The 17,263-nt window shown below is 38.2% G+C and overlaps 4 protein-coding genes across 5 annotated transcripts in view; 2 read left to right on the top strand and 2 right to left on the bottom strand.

The window, feature by feature from the left end:
* LOC117496148 (NLR family CARD domain-containing protein 3-like) overlaps positions 1 to 17,263 on the top strand; it is a gene marked incomplete at its 3' end in the record, with an annotated part of 682,747 nt that overhangs the window by 167,363 nt on the left and 498,121 nt on the right. The window lies entirely within an intron of this gene.
* LOC117495650 (ras-related protein Rab-8A) lies at positions 52 to 10,865 on the bottom strand. Its single transcript, XM_034147065.1, has 8 exons — positions 10,648 to 10,865; positions 9,406 to 9,466; positions 8,810 to 8,870; positions 7,263 to 7,340; positions 5,879 to 5,968; positions 5,709 to 5,774; positions 3,522 to 3,572; positions 52 to 372 (listed from the first exon to the last, which is right to left on the bottom strand). Exons 1-8 carry the CDS (start codon positions 10,769 to 10,771, stop codon positions 283 to 285), a joined length of 621 nt encoding a protein of 206 aa, XP_034002956.1. The 5' UTR covers positions 10,772 to 10,865; the 3' UTR covers positions 52 to 282.
* LOC117495655 (40S ribosomal protein S27-like) lies at positions 11,763 to 16,454 on the top strand. The gene is made up of 4 exons (XM_034147072.1): positions 11,763 to 11,909; positions 12,342 to 12,447; positions 12,539 to 12,649; positions 14,972 to 16,454. Exons 1-4 carry the CDS (start codon positions 11,904 to 11,906, stop codon positions 14,998 to 15,000), a joined length of 252 nt encoding a protein of 83 aa, XP_034002963.1. The 5' UTR covers positions 11,763 to 11,903; the 3' UTR covers positions 15,001 to 16,454.
* tpm4a (tropomyosin 4a) overlaps positions 15,397 to 17,263 on the bottom strand; it is a 27,979-nt gene continuing 26,112 nt past the window's right edge. For both annotated transcript variants that reach the window (XM_034147060.1, XM_034147062.1), the window contains one exon: positions 15,397 to 16,697. In XM_034147060.1, coding sequence (XP_034002951.1) covers positions 16,615 to 16,697 — 83 coding nt within the window. In that variant the 3' untranslated portion in view covers positions 15,397 to 16,614. The remainder of the gene's footprint in view (positions 16,698 to 17,263) is intronic.

The following is a 17,263-nucleotide window of genomic DNA, read 5'->3' as shown; positions in this document are numbered from 1 at the left end:
TAAAGTGGTTTGATCGTCTCACAAGAAGTCTTGAAAAAAGGCAATAAAATCTCAAGATGTATGAATCTAATTAGCAACCGTACAAAAAGAGACACAGATTTACTAATGGAGGCCACAGGAGTTAGATTCACAGTTGTCAAGGGAGCGATACACTTTTGTTTTTCCTAATATGGAGAGAAGAGAGGAAGACGAAGTGAAGGAAGGTAAGAGGCGAGTGTGCTCTGTCCAGTTGTGTCCAGTGGGACTCCGTTAAGGCGATGGTGGATGCCGACTCTCGTCTCCTCACAGCAGCGAGCAGCGGAAGAAGCTGTTCTTCTTCGGCTGTTCTGTGATCTTCACTCCCTGACTGCTGCCCTGCGGGTTGTTTCCCTCCTGAGAGCCAGACAGAGGAGAGAGCACAGTTAAAGGACCGCTATTATACTGTTTATCATCAATATATTACAAGTCTCAGATATATACAAAACCTGTCTCTGAAGTGTTTGGCTGAAACACCAAACAGATCATTGCAGCATCCCATAATCCCCTCTGTTTCAGCCCTGTTTCAAAAGTGCTGATTCTCTGTCTGTTACTTTAGATGAAAATAAGGAGCCCCTCCCCACGCCCCTCTGAGATATATTTGGTTCAAAAGAACACAATGGTGCTCTAGGAGGAGATTCAGGTGATAAGGTGGGGGGGGGGTTACCTTGGTTGGTGATTGGCTAATGGTTACACAAGCCAACACATCGTTATGACATCATAAAGTGGCCAAAATCTGATCAGCTCATTTTCAGACAGGTTTTTATAGAAATGGATCAGGACAAAAAGAGAGAGAATCTTTTTTCCTGAAACTTTCAGAATCTCTTTACACAGAGGGGACACATGTTGATGTAGAAGAGACATGAAGAAGAGGATTTTGCATAATAGGTGACCTTTAAATAGGATGTTGGAGCTATACATTCAATTATTCTATTTAGTAAGAAACCATTCATTTTCTGTCTGTTTTTGTTTATATTGAATTAATCATTATTTATTGCAATAATTTGCTTTTATTTTTAAGGCAGTGTTGGGCACCTGGTGATTATTATATTTTTGCCTAGTTTTCATCTCAAAGAGTTCCATTATGAACCCGGAAATGTTGAGTACCCCAAAGTTTTATGTTAAAAATGTAAAGTACAGGTACACAGCACATAGAAACTGCCGGATGCTAACTTGCATATGTTGGGCAATTTACACAATTAGCATTAGTTGGGTTAATTAGCATTCAATTGTATCATAACATATGCAAACAATAGTTACAAATTGGTTGAAACTGCTAAGTTGGGTCCTGAAAATGTCAAAATGCATTCAGCATCCTCAATAACCCCCAAAAATCACTCCAAAATTGTACAAATCAGCCAGGCTATTTTTTAAACTTTGTAAGTTTCCATGGGAAGTTAAGCTGGGGAATTTTGGAAATATTCCATATTGGAAACTTCCCATGGGAATTAATGGGAATTTAGGGTAATGTAATCTAATTGTATCATATCCAAGCATAAATATAAAAAATTTGTTTTGTCATAAGAAAACATCCATGCAAAATGATACAATTAAAAAACATGACATTTCAATAGATTTATTTGTAAGTAGAACAGAACAAGTTTTAATTATTTTATTGAACAATCATTTGTTTCATTGAAGAACAAAAACATGAATGTTGAGTTAAATATTACTTCTAGAAATCATCTGTGCATGTGATGGAGGAATGCACAGTACCTGTAGGGGGTGTGGTCTCAATAGCCATGCAGTAAGCAGTGTGCTATGTGCATGTGATGGAGGAATGCACAGTGCCTGTAGGGGGTGTGGTCTCAATAGCCATGCAGTAAGCAGTGTGCTATGTGCATGTGATGGAGGAATGCACAGTACCTGTAGGGGGTGTGGTCTCAATAGCCATGCAGTAAGCAGTGTGCTATGTGCATGTGATGGAGGAATGCACAGTGCCTGTAGGGGGTGTGGTCTCAATAGCCATGCAGTAAGCAGTGTGCTATGTGCATGTGATGGAGGAATGGCATGGATATTCAAGTGTACTTGAATGGCATGTTTGTTTTAGTCAAGATTATGCTAAAATATACTTTCCCCAACTATATTTAATCTCCCTATGAAGAGCCAACCTTCAATTTAGAAAATTCCCGTTTATTCCCATGGAAAGTTTCCATCTTTGAAAATTCCCGGAATTTTGCAACCCTATTCGTACCTGACAATTATGTCATGTAATCCCTCTGTGCAGTCAATTTCTTAAACTCTATGACAAGTGTCTTTTTAAACACACAGACAACGAGGCCCAAAGTATCATATCTCATGTCTTGGTTACAAAACTGCCAGCTGTGAATAGTTAGAAAAATGGTTAAAACCATTTTTGGATCCTGAAAAAGTCAGAATGCATTCAGCATCCTCAATAACCCCTAAAAATCCCTCAAATAGTCCAATTCAGCCAGGCCATTGTTTAACTACTCATTTAATGCTATTTATGATACATACGCAACTTATGCTAATTGTGCAAATTGCCCAACATATGAAAGTTGGCATCTGGCAGTTTCTATGTGCTATGGACCCGTACTATACATTACCAACATAAAACTTTGGGGTACTCAACATTTCCAGGTTCACAAGCAACTAGTATAGACTATATGTGACCTGCTCCGTCGCATTGACCCGAAGACACATTTTGAGTTGTATACACTGTTGGAAAGAGGAGATTCCTAGCTTTCTAATGATATCAGGATTGTTGTTGTACTCCAAATATTAAGCAAAATATGTCACATTATATAATGACTATCACTGAGTCATCTCTTCTCTGGAATCCAGATCTGATTGATTATTAGCTGTTGTTATGCCTGCTGTGACAAATTACTCCGTTCTCCGCTTGTAATTATGCCGAAGCTTCAAAGTTGTATTTATCATCTGAATTTGCCGAAACAAGTTTAATATTCTGAAAGCCAAGACTTTGTTTATTTGAAATCAGATGAAAACAAACTGTAACAGACCCTGCCGTGTTATCTATGATTACTATACGCCTTACATTCATAATGTCAGCGGGAGGGAGGGGGAGCGGCGCTGAGGAAGAGCAGGGTGTGAGTGAGAGGTGTCTTCTTCCCTTTACAAGCTTCAAAAATGTATTTATCGTGTGATTTTGGAAATAAAAGTTTCATATTCTGAAAGCCAAGACTTTGTTTATTTAAAATCAAACAAAACACCAGAACCCCGAAAAACTATTTTTTTACGCAAATCCATATTTATTTTGAAATGAGCTGTTGCGACTTCCGACTGATTTCGATAGAGCGGGTCACATATTGGAGACAGGTGGTGGTGGTGGGATCAGCGCATAATAAGTATATTCTTGCCTTGAACATTTTTCCTACGTAAGATTCGCTTATTGGTGGCCAAGCGGCAGTTTTATTTTGAGTAAGATGTTCCGTTTTATTTCTTTGATTTAGCCGCTACATATCAGAACAGCAAAAGAAAAGTCACACTGTAATAGTTTTATTAAAAAGTTTCCATTGTCTTACCAGCTTCTTGTCCATTTTTGCTTTGATGTCTCTGGCGAGGGTTAAGAAGGCCTGCGGACAAAAGCAGATCAAAACAAATGTAATTATTGAAATTGAATCAAAGCATATTAAACGGTGGTTCTCTGGGTGGATTATTTTGAACACTGTGGTTCTAATCTAATTAAGCCTGTCATTTAATTTGATCCTTTTCATTGTGTTACAAGTGGCTGATAATCTGATTATAGTTCAGCTAATGGGCATCCTAAAAAAAAACATAAATGTCACAAAGTAATACATTTTCCTATACGAAAGGGTATTAAGACGTTCTACTTTGTTCTGCTTTTGTGGTCTACTTTCTGTCTTTCAGCTCTTTATATGCAAACATCTGTCACAGAGTCGCTGGCTGTTACACCAGAGAGTCAGTGAAGTGTTTCCTGCTGCCTCTGTTATTCATCAGCTGATCCACTTCCTCAGTACACAAGTGGTTTCTTTTTCTCAAGGCACAAAACATGTATATTTTCCTCTTGATACGTTATACATGTAGCTGTGAGGTGTTGAGTAGAAGAAATGAAGTGGTAGTATATTACGGTTTGTGTTTAAAGGTACTCTTATCGGTTCTTTTGGAGAAAAAAATGAGGTAAACTAATTAAACAAATTGTGAACAAAACTAACATTGCTTTTTATTTAAATTAAACACATAATATTTCACATCAAAAGAAACAACAATGTTTTAACAAATCGTATTAAATAATGTGATGACAGAACTGTAAACAGAATAGCTGAAACTTTAACAAACTAAATAACTCAGTTCCCTCTAATCATTAACCCATGTTTGTATAAATTGAGTTAGCTCCGTGTGTTGCTGCTAGCATACATAACACCTGACGTGGAAACGTTACTCGTGGATGGGGCTACAGAGCTACTAGAAAGACAGTCGAACCCGGTGCATTTCTCCGTCTGGATGTGGTGCACTTTTGCTAAATGTTTAGACAAATTGCTCGTGTTACCGCCCTTACATGCTAGACTTGCACTTTTGGCAACGAGCATGTCCACACCGAGACGGGTAAAGTTTAACCACACCTTGGAGCGCGTTCTCTCTGCCATCTCATCCGTGTGTGTGTGTGTTGCTGCATGTAGCAGCCGCGTGTGTGTAAACTGCCCCGCCCCCTCGCACACAGACGGGGGAGAGAGAGATCTCTCATCTGGATTGGAAAGATCGAAAATACTCAAAATAATCGCATTTTGCAGTCTTTTTGCGTATTAGAAACGGAGTTGGCGACACTAAAACTGCAATATAATGTTTGTGTAGCAATAATACAGATATGACATATTTTTTTAGATGTCTCCAGTACCGATAAAAAGACCGATAACGTTGGAGCCGTGGTACCACAGTCTTTAATAATTCAGCCCCGGGGCCCCTTTAATACGGGGCTCGGTACCCATCCCTAAGATTAACATTGTTTTTTTGGGCTGTTTTCAAGCCTTTTGCATACATTACGAGCATTTGCCTGGTTCTAAATTTGTTTGCAGCTTCCCGAAACCAACAATCCAATCTGTGAGCATGTTTAGTAGTCTTATCGGTCTGGAAACAGGTCTGGACTGTTTAACAAAGTAACATTAGTTAGTATCCCTACATAGGATTAATCAAGAACTGCAAATTGATGAAAATAGAATGATTATATTGTTGAATTAAACCAGTACTAGAGTAGAGAAGTAGCTTAACTTTGTCATGATGCATCTGTTCTAATAAAAGTGCATCTCACATTAAGCTATTGGGAGAAGGGGTGGGATTCGGATGTGTAATTAAGTAGATAATTAGTTTATACATAATTTAGAATCAGTCATATTTTTGTATATATTAATTTGACACTGATTCATTTTGTATTGTATAATCATTCTCATGTCAATATTTTTGTATTATTGTTTTACATATTCTAAATCAAATCAAAGCCCACTACATAAACAATACAGAAATATATATATATTGTATCGCCATGTATCACAAAGAAAACCAATATACAGTACTGTCTTTATCACTCAGTCTTAATGCACTTCATACCTGACGATTATGTGCAGTCCATTTCTTAAACTCTGTGACAAGAGTCTTTTCAAACACACAGACAACGAGGACCAAAGTATCATAACTCATCTCTTAGTAAAGATACTTCCAGCTGTGAATGAATAACCGCAGAAAAAGCTTGAACTCACATTCTCCACGTTGATGTTCGCCTTTGCGCTCGTCTCCATGAACTTGATACCGTACTCGAGCGCCAGCTGACAGCAGGAGAGAAGAAGAACAATCACAGTCAGTATAATAGATCAATATCAATTATTCTTATTAAATCTAGTTCTAGGTACAGTCGTGTGTTATCGCCCACCTTCTCCCCTCGGTCTTTGGACACCTGTCGCTTGTCGTTACAGTCACATTTGTTCCCAAGGACCATCCTCTCCACATCGGCTGAAGCATGCTGGGAAACATAAATTTGCATAGTGAACTAAGAGAAATGTAATCAATTATAGAATGCATTAGATTTATACACTTTTTTTTACATTGATTAGAACAAGTTCCTTGACAGTGAGTCTCACACAACATGGTACATATACAATATCATACTGTTATATCGAAATATATATATAACCAGAGTTCCCGTTAGCCGGTAATTACCGGACTATGACCGGTAAAATATGCTGAAGACCGTCAAATCTAAATCTCTCCGGTCAAAATCATTTCCCCTTAGCGCAATACCGCATCAGTTGCGCCACTTATGTGACAGACAAGAATAGTATGTGACAGACAAGAATAGTCCATTCTAATGTCTAACACTTAATGTGGAGAAAGAGATGTCCTGTATGGGTTGATTGTGCGTTGATCTGTTGGTAATGCCTCGGGGTTCCGGTGGGCATGTAAACAAATGCATAATGCTGCGCTATACTTTGTGGCCTCACCCGGTTGCATAGCGACGCTTATTGTTTAGGTGTCTTGATAAGCAGGTAGTCATATCATTAGCTAGAACTAGCTAGATCTGATCGATATGGACATAAACGCGAGTGAAGTCTAATCTGACGGGAGAGAGAGATCAGCTGCTGCTGACAAGTCGACACGCAGCTCTGCATGATCCCCTGCAGTGGTGAGCGGAGCAACACACACACTTCAGGTTAGAAAATCACACGTAGCTATTTTAATTACCTCTCAAACTACCTAAACTAGTTATAGATATGTTTAGTTTTACTGTAGAGTCACTCATTACTGGATCCGCGAGCTGCATGATACTGACGGGCTGTCAGGAGAAGGAGAGAGCTCTCCGTTTATTATTCCCGTGTTATTATAAGTTACTGTACACTTTTGAATAATGTAGTTAATCCACTATAATTAGTTTGTTTAATATCGAATCATATCAATTTGTTTTAAAGCTCAATAAATAACAAAGAAGACCTTTGACCGGCACTTTTCTCATTTTGTCCGGAAGATTTAAACTTTAACGGACATGTTGACCGGCAAAAGAATATTCTAACGGGAACTCTGTATATAATATAATCAAAAAGTCAATATACAATAGCAATTATCATCAAAAGCATAAGAAATATAAAAAATATAGTCTAATTAGAGGCTTACAATATATTCACTTACAACATACCTTACAACAGGTCACCATTCTTCTAAATACACTTCCAGATGTATACACTCTTTTTAGAGAAACATTGTCAAAATAAGACACACTCTAACGCGCACACTGAACAGACGGACGTCATTTTCATGTTTACCTCTTCGATATTCCGTATCCAGTTCTTGATGTTTTCAAAGGACTTCTCATTGGTTATGTCATACACTAACATGATGCCCTGGAGAGGAAAGGAAAAGACACATTTGAGAAGCCAGAAAACGATTAAATCATTAACCAATTATTAGTTATTAACCACTTGGGAATGTATTGTCTAATGTGATTATCCATTGTTCATTTAACCCTCATTAGTGAAGGATCACATACTTCAACACTAGGGATGCATCATATATCTGGGGTCAATAATGGGAAATATCTATATTATCAAGCATTAATTAACTAGAGCTGACAATACAAAACGTATTTGGCTTAATTTACTTAACAACCACAGCATCTACATACTTCAATAAAGACAACACATTTACAACTTGCAAAACTATTTTTTAAATTATATTTTACCCTATTTAAAACCAAAGGCAATACAGTTTACTTAAAGGTCCCATGTCATGCTTTTCCTGTTATTACCCGTCCCCTTGTGTGTTATGAAGGTTTTTCTGCATGTAAACGGTCTGCAGAGTCACAAACCCTCAAAGTACACCCTGTAGCGAGTAAAACTCTAACACAGAAAATACCTGTCTATGCTGCCCCAGAACGCCTCGTTGGAGATTTCTCTTTTTCCATTGTTTTCTTCCTGAGTATAGTGACGTAACGATACCCAGGTCCAAATGGACCAATCCGTGGAGCTCCTCACACACACACACACTCACTCAGCCTTATCTTTTCTCAGCCGCTGCTCCGCGGATTTCTCAGCCTGAACTCAGCCTGAGAGAGTGAGACATCGCGAAACTCAGCCTGAGTCTTGCTGTCTCGCTGTCTTGCTGTCTCGCAGACCCAACGCAGCAACCAGGAAACTACACCAGTAATCACTGTCCGCTCAAAGGGCGCAGCAGCGAGCCGCGCAACGTCCCACCAACACGGCACCCAGACCCCACGCAGCATTCTCATCTGTTTGTCATTACTGGTGTCATTTTCTGGTTGCTAACAAACGCCATTGTAACACATAATCACTGATGTTCCGCTGTAACGGTGGTGGATTCATCAGAACAGAGTGGGCGAGCTGACCAATCAGAGCACACTGGGCTCATAGGGAGAGGGGGGGGGCAGGAGCTCCAACAAGCCGTTTAGGACAGAGAGTGAATACACATACTATACAGAGATGCTGTATGAGAAACCAATGTGAGTTTGGAACATTGAACAATATAAATCTATTCTAGTAGACCTCAACAAGGGAATTATGATCCGTAGAAATGGCCATGACATGGGACCTTTAAGTGAAATATAGAATCACAGGCAACCAGTTAAACTTGAACTAAAGGAGAGGCTAAGAAAAATAGCATAAAACAATACACTGAGCGCACCTCAGATTACCCAGGTGTGTACAACATTAACAACAATACCAACAATGCTGGGTGTAGTTCGGGTAGAGGTTGTTGGTACAGAGCTGACACCTGAGATTACTGACACTTCACCTATTCTGATCCCAAAAATAAAACACTATGGTGCGATTGGTTAAAAGACAAAGCAACTTACCATGGCTCCTCTGTAGTAGGCTGTCGTGATGGTCCTGAACCGCTCTTGTCCTGCTGTATCCCTACATATCAAAAACAACACTTAGTCTCCAAAACTTAGCTACATTTCATCTGTTCATTGATAAAACAAAGGGGTAATAGCCTAACTCTGTGAAAAGTTCTTAATAAAATACATAATCAACTCCATAACTGTCTTATTTAAAGTGTTGTGTGCCGTTGTATTTGAGGACAATAACGACAGAATGTGTGAGATGCCTCATGCACAGCTGCTGTTAGTCATGATATAGATTCAATACTACTACCTTCAAACCTATTTTCTTTTACCTATTACAACTTTAAAAGACACAAATACATAGAGTGTATACTGTATGTTCGCTTGAGAGACGACAACACTAGGTTAAACGTTTTACAAGATTCCAGTCTTGTAAAGAGTGAATATATTACAAGCTACTGTTGTATTGGAAGCATCCGTAATGCAGATGTTAATCTTCTCATGAGATGTACCTAATAAATTGTCATCTTAGTGTAATTACAATCCACCCTTAATCATCACATACAAGTCAAACAGTAAAGTGAAAGTGGATGGTGATATCTTACCATATCTGTAGCTTGATCTTCTTGCCATCTAATTCTATTGTTCTGATCTTGAAATCAATACCTAAAGAAAAAAACAAAATACATATAATTACATTTGATTAATTACTCCCATCTCTGTCCAACCACAGAACACATTACGACAACTTTGACATACATGAAACACTTCTCCAGACTCCAGCCCTCAAAGACTGTAACCACAATTATGTTTGAACTTTTCTAGCTTTTTATATTGAAATGTTAGTCTGTAAAATTGGTTAATATGTTCACTGACATTATTTTATCTTAGTGCTTTCTTTGCATTGTCATTGCTACTACCTCTGCTTTTATTTATTTGTTTCTATTTCTATTAATGCATTGAGATATGCCAACGAAATGTCCTTCATCCTCTGTATGATCACAATAAAGATATTCTGATTCTCAAAAACAAGGCACATCTGGGGCAGAAATTACACATAAAATCCCAATGACAGTCACATTAATGATTGATTTTAGAAGCTTCATTACTGTTTTCTGTAACATTGGCTACCACAGTGCGAAGTACAGGCAGCTGGTCATATGAAAAGCATAGATATGTAAAGAGGATACAGTGTTGGAGGCGGGGCCCCGTTCATTCCTATGAGTTGCTCAGTGGCGCATGAAGCTCAAAACGAAGCGACTCATCCGGGGCCTTTTGCCCACCGAGCATGCGCACTTGAGTTTTTCTTAAGTCCCGCCTCCGGCTTTAGCTAATTTTCCAACTTTAAGACCCTAATGATTATATTATTTATTATACGCCGATTTACAGAAATCTATTTCCCAATGTAAGTCAATGGGGGAAACTGGGAAAGTATTTTTGGGTCGAAAGACGACACGGGAGTTGTAGTACCCCCGTTTGGCCATTCTTTAAAAAATCTGCATCAACGGCCGGCGCACTTTCTGGGGTTTTGATGAAAAGTGACACTGCTAGCTAGCTCACTGACAGCCTTTGTAGCTAGGTAGTTTAGCTTAAAATAGTAAGTTTAAAATACTGTAATAGCTTTCATTAGATTAACAGCCTTACTGCTTATACATACACGGGATTTATAAGTGTATAAACTGGTTGAAATACAGTTGTCGTTTCCTGAAAAGCCCCTCCAACAAGCCGGCTTCCTGACTAGCCTCTACAACGAATGCTAAAAAGTTAGCAAGAAATTAGCATGACGGGATGGGCTGCTCCTGTACTTTTTCAGCAAAGACAGTCTTAATAAAACCACTTTTACTCACCTATAGTAGAGATAAACGTAGAGTTGAAGGCATCTTCTGAAAATCTGAATAACACACAGGTCTTTCCGACGCCTGAATCGCCGATTAAAAGTAGTTTAAACAAGTAATCGTAAGTCTTCGCCATGTTATTAGCTAGTTTACTACTGCGGATATCCCGCCCGTCGTGAGAAAAATAAACGTCACAACTAAGTGAGCTGTCCTTTTGGATAAATCAACTGTCACTCCGCTCTGTCGTCGTGGCTCCGGAAGTCCGCTGGTAAACCGCTGGGTTCGTTCGTTTTGATGTCTTGGGTCACCCGAGTACCAAGATTTGTTAATCAGTCTTTTGACAAAATAGTTCTAGCCTATGGAGGACGGAACCTTCCAAACAAAAAAAATACATAAATTGATTACATAATGTTAAATAAAGGGGAAAATAAATGAAAAATACACTTAAAATACAGATTAAAAAAGATGATTATCAATATATTTTAAATCATAGTAGATTATTTGGTAAATAATACAAAGATAAATTAAGATACAAATTAATTTGATTAATTAATGCCAATATTTGTTTTATTATTCATATTATTGGTACAGTTGATGGCAAATTAATTTATCTATTGAGTCTTTTATTCAACTATTTGTATCTTATCAGGTTCTGTAGGCCTACACTATATCGAGGAACACCGGGGTTTTGCAGAAACACAACATACAGGGGACCCTTAATGTTTGTATAAAATACAGAAAAATATTAAATATATTTAAGGTTTGGGTAAAACACGTAAACGTATCCTATTTTTTACACCCTGCTACAGTCCAATTAAGTTATTATATATTCAATATTTGCACCATCTCAAAACAGAAAATCATGAAGTTTTTATTTCGTAAATTAAGGGGGAAATGATCAATCAATATAAAACAGGTATTGAATATAATGTGGAGTCTCAAAGTCTATTTTGAAAAATGGTATTTCCTTTACTGTAAAAAAGCTCTAGAGAGACCACATTTAATTGAATCATTGACTTTTTAATTGTACTGTTTACAAAACTAGTTATAAAATAATTATGTAAACTTGGACCAGTGCACCCAGTATAATCTGACGCGCCTCCCCTAAAGAGAGACCCCGCCCGCCTGCTCGGTGTCTTCCGGTCACAGAGCCACTTTAAACCTGCAGAACAACAACAAACTCCAGCTGCTTTGAGACAGAGAGCCGCACTTCAAATATCACTTTATCTCTCGTATTTGCATTGGACGAAAACGTGTTTGGAGCAAAAATGTCTGTAAGTGATTTTTTATTTTCTGGATATAAACTTTAGGGCTTGCATAACAGCTTTGATTAACAGAAAGCTTCTCAAATAGTCTGTTATCAATTGATAAGCAACACATTTTATGTAAAAACTATGAGAAATATCCATTAGTTATGTCAATGCATGTGGTGTAAGGCGTAAATATGTGTTTGAAATGTATATTTAAATAATTTCATGCATACATGTAGATTCCCAGAAACGATATGGACTTGCCCAGACATGTTTATGCACTTGCTTTTAGTTTTACTTCATTTACCAGACTGTAGGGGGCATTACGGTGTCATCAAAACATCTAACAAACTATCATCGCCTCGTCGTTCGATGAAAAAATAACACACATTTGATTTACAATAGCGTTAAAAACATGTAAACTAGACATCTAAACCCCTCTGACTTCGGTTGCAGGATAGCGATCTGTTCCACCCCAGTCTGGCCAAGGAGAGGAGCAGACACAAGAAGAAGAGGCTGGTGCAGAGTCCAAACTCCTACTTCATGGATGTTAAATGCGCAGGTGAGGACTGCAACACGCTGTAGATATGTTCCTCTCTGATTTTAGGTTCAGTATGTGTATGATTAAGTATCTTATTGTCTCTACTCCCCAGGCTGCTACAAGATCACCACCATCTTCAGCCACGCTCAGACAGTGGTGCCATGTGGGGGCTGCTCTTTAATCCTCTGCCAACCAGCAGGGGGGAAATGCAGACTAACAGAAGGTAAAACATAGATATTTAAGCAGGTGTGTGAGTGGTTACAAAGACCACCAGAGTTTTATCCCACAAGCCATAAGACTGCTTAACTCCTGAGCTTGCACTTTTTTTATTTTTTATTGTCTTGAATATACTTATGTTGCATCGTTGTAGGAGCCTGTCAATTACGTTTTTTATTGCATACTGTAGCTGTGCATGAGACAGTAAAGCCCTTTGAACCTTTGAGTAGATGTATGATAAAGATCACAAACCCATAAGTCCATCAGACGGGAGGCAACAATATAGGAAGTCTTAGAAATTGATAAATTAACTTAAATAGTAAACAAAAATATTAAGTATAATGAGTGAGTGAGTGAAATGTATACAATTAATAACCCTCCAATTAGCTAAATAATTTCTAAAGGTGGAGCTTGGGGAAATAAATTAAGTTAAATTTGTTCTTTATCTGTTGGTTTCAGTGGCGGCCGGTGGTCTTTTTTTTTGGTGGGGCTCTTGACGTACCGTAAGTGACCTACCCGGGGGGTCCGAGAAATGACCCCTTAAATGATGACTTCTGGTGATGTTAGAGGGGGGGGGAAAGGAGAAATCGAGGCTTAAAAATATGAGAAGACTGATCAATACCTCCATAATCTTCAGTGTGGAAAATATTATTTATCAACCTGAACATCTACTACTTTACCAGGAATTTGTGTTCTCAGAACTGGTCTGTTTTTTTCTTTCTTAAAACACCTTCACCAAGTAGCTTTACAGTGAACTGCATGTGAGATATAAAATTAATAGCATCTTTTCAGTAGCATTAATTATAAATATTTAAGTGGTTCAATACAAGTCACTACAGCATTTCAAACTGAACTGTGAATAAATGCAATTTAAAAAAAATAACCACAGCACAAAATGTCATAAATTGTGTTTTTTCTTTGTTTCTCTGAGGATTATTTACAAACAGGCTTATTTACATATAGCAATAACTCAGAAATGAAAAAGCTACATCGTCTAACACGAACAACCAGTTAGCATAATGATAATATATGTGTTATGTACAATGTAACTGGCAAGGCTAGAGCAAGAAAGAACATAAAGTTTGCAAAAGGTTTAAATAACTTCAAGTATCTGTCTTCAGATTACGTGGAGGTTTTAGTCCGATGGGAAGCAGATTTTAAGCGACACCGAAGATAAACCAAAAATGTGGTGGAGCTGCAAACCGTGTAGTGTTGCTGGGACAGAACAGGAGCTATAACCGTTGGAAAATACATCACAGACAATGCAACAAACGTGGAGACAGAACAATCACTTCTGTGATAAATGCCCACTTATTAATAAACTTCTAACAACCATGGGAAACCTCCTCTCTACATATAAAGTGATATCCAAGCATGGGAAACAAAAGACAGCATTTACCTGTTTGCATCCAGCTAGCCAAGCCTTTCTTGTGTACCAGCTACTTGTGAAGCCTCGTGTATAAATGTTGTCTTTTTCACGAGATTGCTGCGATATATTCAAATCGGGTTGGTCCGGTGCAAGGTCTTTAAGCAACAATTTATCTGCCAAACTTCTCCTTTCGAAAGGATTGGAGATTAGCTCTTGAACAGAATTAGGCGCGGACCGAGGTCCGGAGACTCCACCTGCACACGAAGCCATCCTCATCAACTACTGCGTCAACCGGATACGAGTCACTGTCCAAACTACTCACAGACTGCACTGGGCGCTGACATTGGCGCCCGGTGACCGTCATCTTTGACGACGCTGATTGGCTGAAATTATATTTTCGCGGCATAGTTTACACGTTACAGATAGCAACAGTCAGCTGCTGGTGGCTGCTGCTGCACTGGTTGAAGGCTCCTCTCTTAGCGCCCAGACGAGAGAAGGTGCATGGGCAAGGCCAGGCAGGAAACATGTGATTTATCAGTAACTTTAGACATCGTAACACAATTTTAAACGAGATTTTATTGTAGATTATACATTTTACTGATACCAATTATATAATATTTACCTTGTTCATTAAAAATAAAAATAAAAACATATATATTTTTTTAAACATATTTTTTTTTTTTATTTTAATTTTAATTATTATTTATTTTTATTTTTTTCAATATGGGAAGAGGTGGGGCGGCGCCCCTAGCGCCCCTATGGACCGGCCGCCACTGGTTGGTTTATACATTACAGAAAAACTTTAATTGCAAAATTATGTAAATTTTCCCCAAAAAATATATGCTGTATATGAAATAGAGTTTGAACAAAATAAAAAGAGATAGGTATTCCATTTTATACTTTAATGTTTTGCCTGTGATGAGATATATTCAAATGTTTTTTTTATCTGTTTTCATTTAGGTTGTGCCTTCAGAAAGAAATACACCTGAGCAGAAATGTGCAAAACATCCATGAAAGGAAGCAGAAGGGAAGAATGGAGCATGAAGAAATGCGTCTAAGCCTTGCACTCCAAAACAAGTGTGTTAAATCTTAAGTAGAGAATCGGTATCGCTATAAGGTGGAGGGACCTACAATGTAAAGTCAATGGGAGGGACATGTTATCCCCCCTGTGGGGTTGCATTGAACAGAGAGGGATGAACTAAATCATATACATGCAGAGATTCCATTTGTTTAACTGAATTATATATATATCAGATTGATATGATGAAGCACTTAATGACTAGTATTTTTGTAATACTTTCAAAGAAAAGATAAAATCTTCAAAATGCACAAGAAGTCCATGAGTCATGATTTCTGTAAAACATTTATTAGGTTGACATAGATTGGGGGGGGGGGAGGGTTGGTGAATAAAATAATTCAAAATGGCCTCGGTCACGTGTGATGCGCTTTTCATGGCCCTGGCATGAGATGAAACCATGACGTCCATCACAAACAAACACAAATAAAGTAAAACATTTTAAGAATTTATTTATTGTCTGTTATGTGTGTGTGTTCTTTGGTCTTGAGAGTTTCCCTGGCACAAAAATAAGAAGTGGTGTAAATGAAACAAAACCAAAAAAGAAAAGAATCAGAGCAATACAATTTCTCAAATACCTAACATTATTCTACTATATACAATAAGTATCCATGGTTGATAAGACTTGATGTGAGCTTCCAGTGGTTTGGGCTTCAGCTCGCTCATGTAGATCAATATAATGTAAATAGTGGCTACATTATGGCATATAGTTGGCAATGAAGAAGAGTGTCATGTCAGGTTAAGATAGTACAGCTTCACCGATTGATAATGTACATGCACAGCTCTCAGCTTCTGCAGATTCCCACACTAAAAATAGGGTATAAAACATTTGATGCACATAAATAAAATGCGTCTGCAACATGACGGCCTCAGGATGATTAGAGGTTTGCATTAATGACATGTAAAGAAGTTGAGAGTGACTGAGCATGTACCTTGACCAATTTATCAATCAATGAAAGCTTTCCATTTCATACTGTTGAACTCAGATTCATGAGAATAAGACAAGCACCCTTAAGCCGAGTGTGTGTAGCTTCTGGTACAGCTTGATTTAAAAAAAAAAAACTGCTGTGTAACTTCCCATCACCACTAGGTGGCACTTCAGAGCCAAGCTAATGTAGCCGGAGCGAAACCCAACACCATCTGAGCACATGCGTTACAATAATCAGACAGAGGCTTAATGTATGTGCACGTAAACATGTAAAATCGAGCCAGGTTAAGTGGTTGAGTGACCAAATCTGAAATTGCCAGGTGTTTCTAAATAAAGTGGTCAAAAAAAAAATTCTGGGGGACAATTTCTGCAATCACAAGTGGAGATAAAAAAGAAACTGAAAAATAAGCAAAGGGGTCAAAATGACTTCCCATCTTAGATAGATCTTAGAAAAGAAAAAAAACATCAAGGGACAAGCATTAAGTTAATCCCCCTTCACACGGGGAATAGAGATTTTACAGCTCGAAATGTGGAATGGAGTCGAACATTAAAGGAATGTTACGTGACGATCTCATCCTCTCCAGCTTCCTCTCTGTGTGTTTATAAGCTGTTCAGTTCCTGCAGGGTCTGATCCAGGACTTGGTGCATGCCAAGATTCTCCTCTTTGGCTCGTGATAGTTTATCTGGAGAACAAGAGGAAAAGAGACACGGTGAGACCTCAAACATCAGAACGCAACACTGCTGCTTTCATTCTGTCAAACAGCATTCCATGCACAGTTTTACTGAACAGATGTTTTGCATAACTTTTAGATTAAAGTTGTGCCACATGCAAAAATCCTCAACCACATCACTGTGCTCTTCATGCTTAAACTGCTGACTGTCATTCTCTGTTAGTACATTACAGTTTAGAGGATTTGTGAGCTATATTCGTTGTACCAAAATGCTACCGTGTGATGTCAGTACATACGTTATGGCCTCACGTGAATTTATACTATCAGAAACCATCAAAAAAAGGTGACATAAAACCAAAAGAGTGTTTTTAAGGGTTTAAGGGGATTGCAAACTGCATTCATTCACACAAATAACAGTAAATCTCACCTTGTCTCACATAAACTCGCTGACAATTAGACGTAAAATGTACGTTAACCACAAGGTGTGTGTGTGGCTTAAAGGGGCCCTATTATGTTGTTTGGGTTTTCCCTTTCCTGTAGTGTGTTATATAGGTTTTAGTGCATTTAAAGGATCTGGA

This window comes from Trematomus bernacchii, unplaced genomic scaffold, assembly GCF_902827165.1.
Source record: "Trematomus bernacchii unplaced genomic scaffold, fTreBer1.1, whole genome shotgun sequence".
In the NCBI taxonomy this organism is placed as follows: Eukaryota; Metazoa; Chordata; class Actinopteri; order Perciformes; family Nototheniidae; genus Trematomus; species Trematomus bernacchii.
The sequence above is the reverse complement of the archived record's forward strand: the minus strand, read 5'-3'. Positions and strand labels throughout refer to the sequence as shown.

Excerpts from the sequence above, each read along its gene's own strand:
- LOC117495650 (XM_034147065.1), bottom strand. The coding sequence starts at position 10,771 with ATGGCGAAGACTTACGATTACTTGTTTAAACTACTTTTAATCGGCGAT. Across the intron at positions 5,775-5,878 it reads CCAAAGACCGAGGGGAGAAG|CTGGCGCTCGAGTACGGTAT; the intron begins GTGGGCGATAAC and ends TCCTGCTGTCAG. Across the intron at positions 3,573-5,708 it reads CGAACATCAACGTGGAGAAT|GCCTTCTTAACCCTCGCCAG; the intron begins GTGAGTTCAAGC and ends TTTTGTCCGCAG.
- LOC117495655 (XM_034147072.1), top strand. Across the intron at positions 12,448-12,538 it reads CATGGATGTTAAATGCGCAG|GCTGCTACAAGATCACCACC; the intron begins GTGAGGACTGCA and ends TCTACTCCCCAG. Across the intron at positions 12,650-14,971 it reads GAAATGCAGACTAACAGAAG|GTTGTGCCTTCAGAAAGAAA; the intron begins GTAAAACATAGA and ends GTTTTCATTTAG.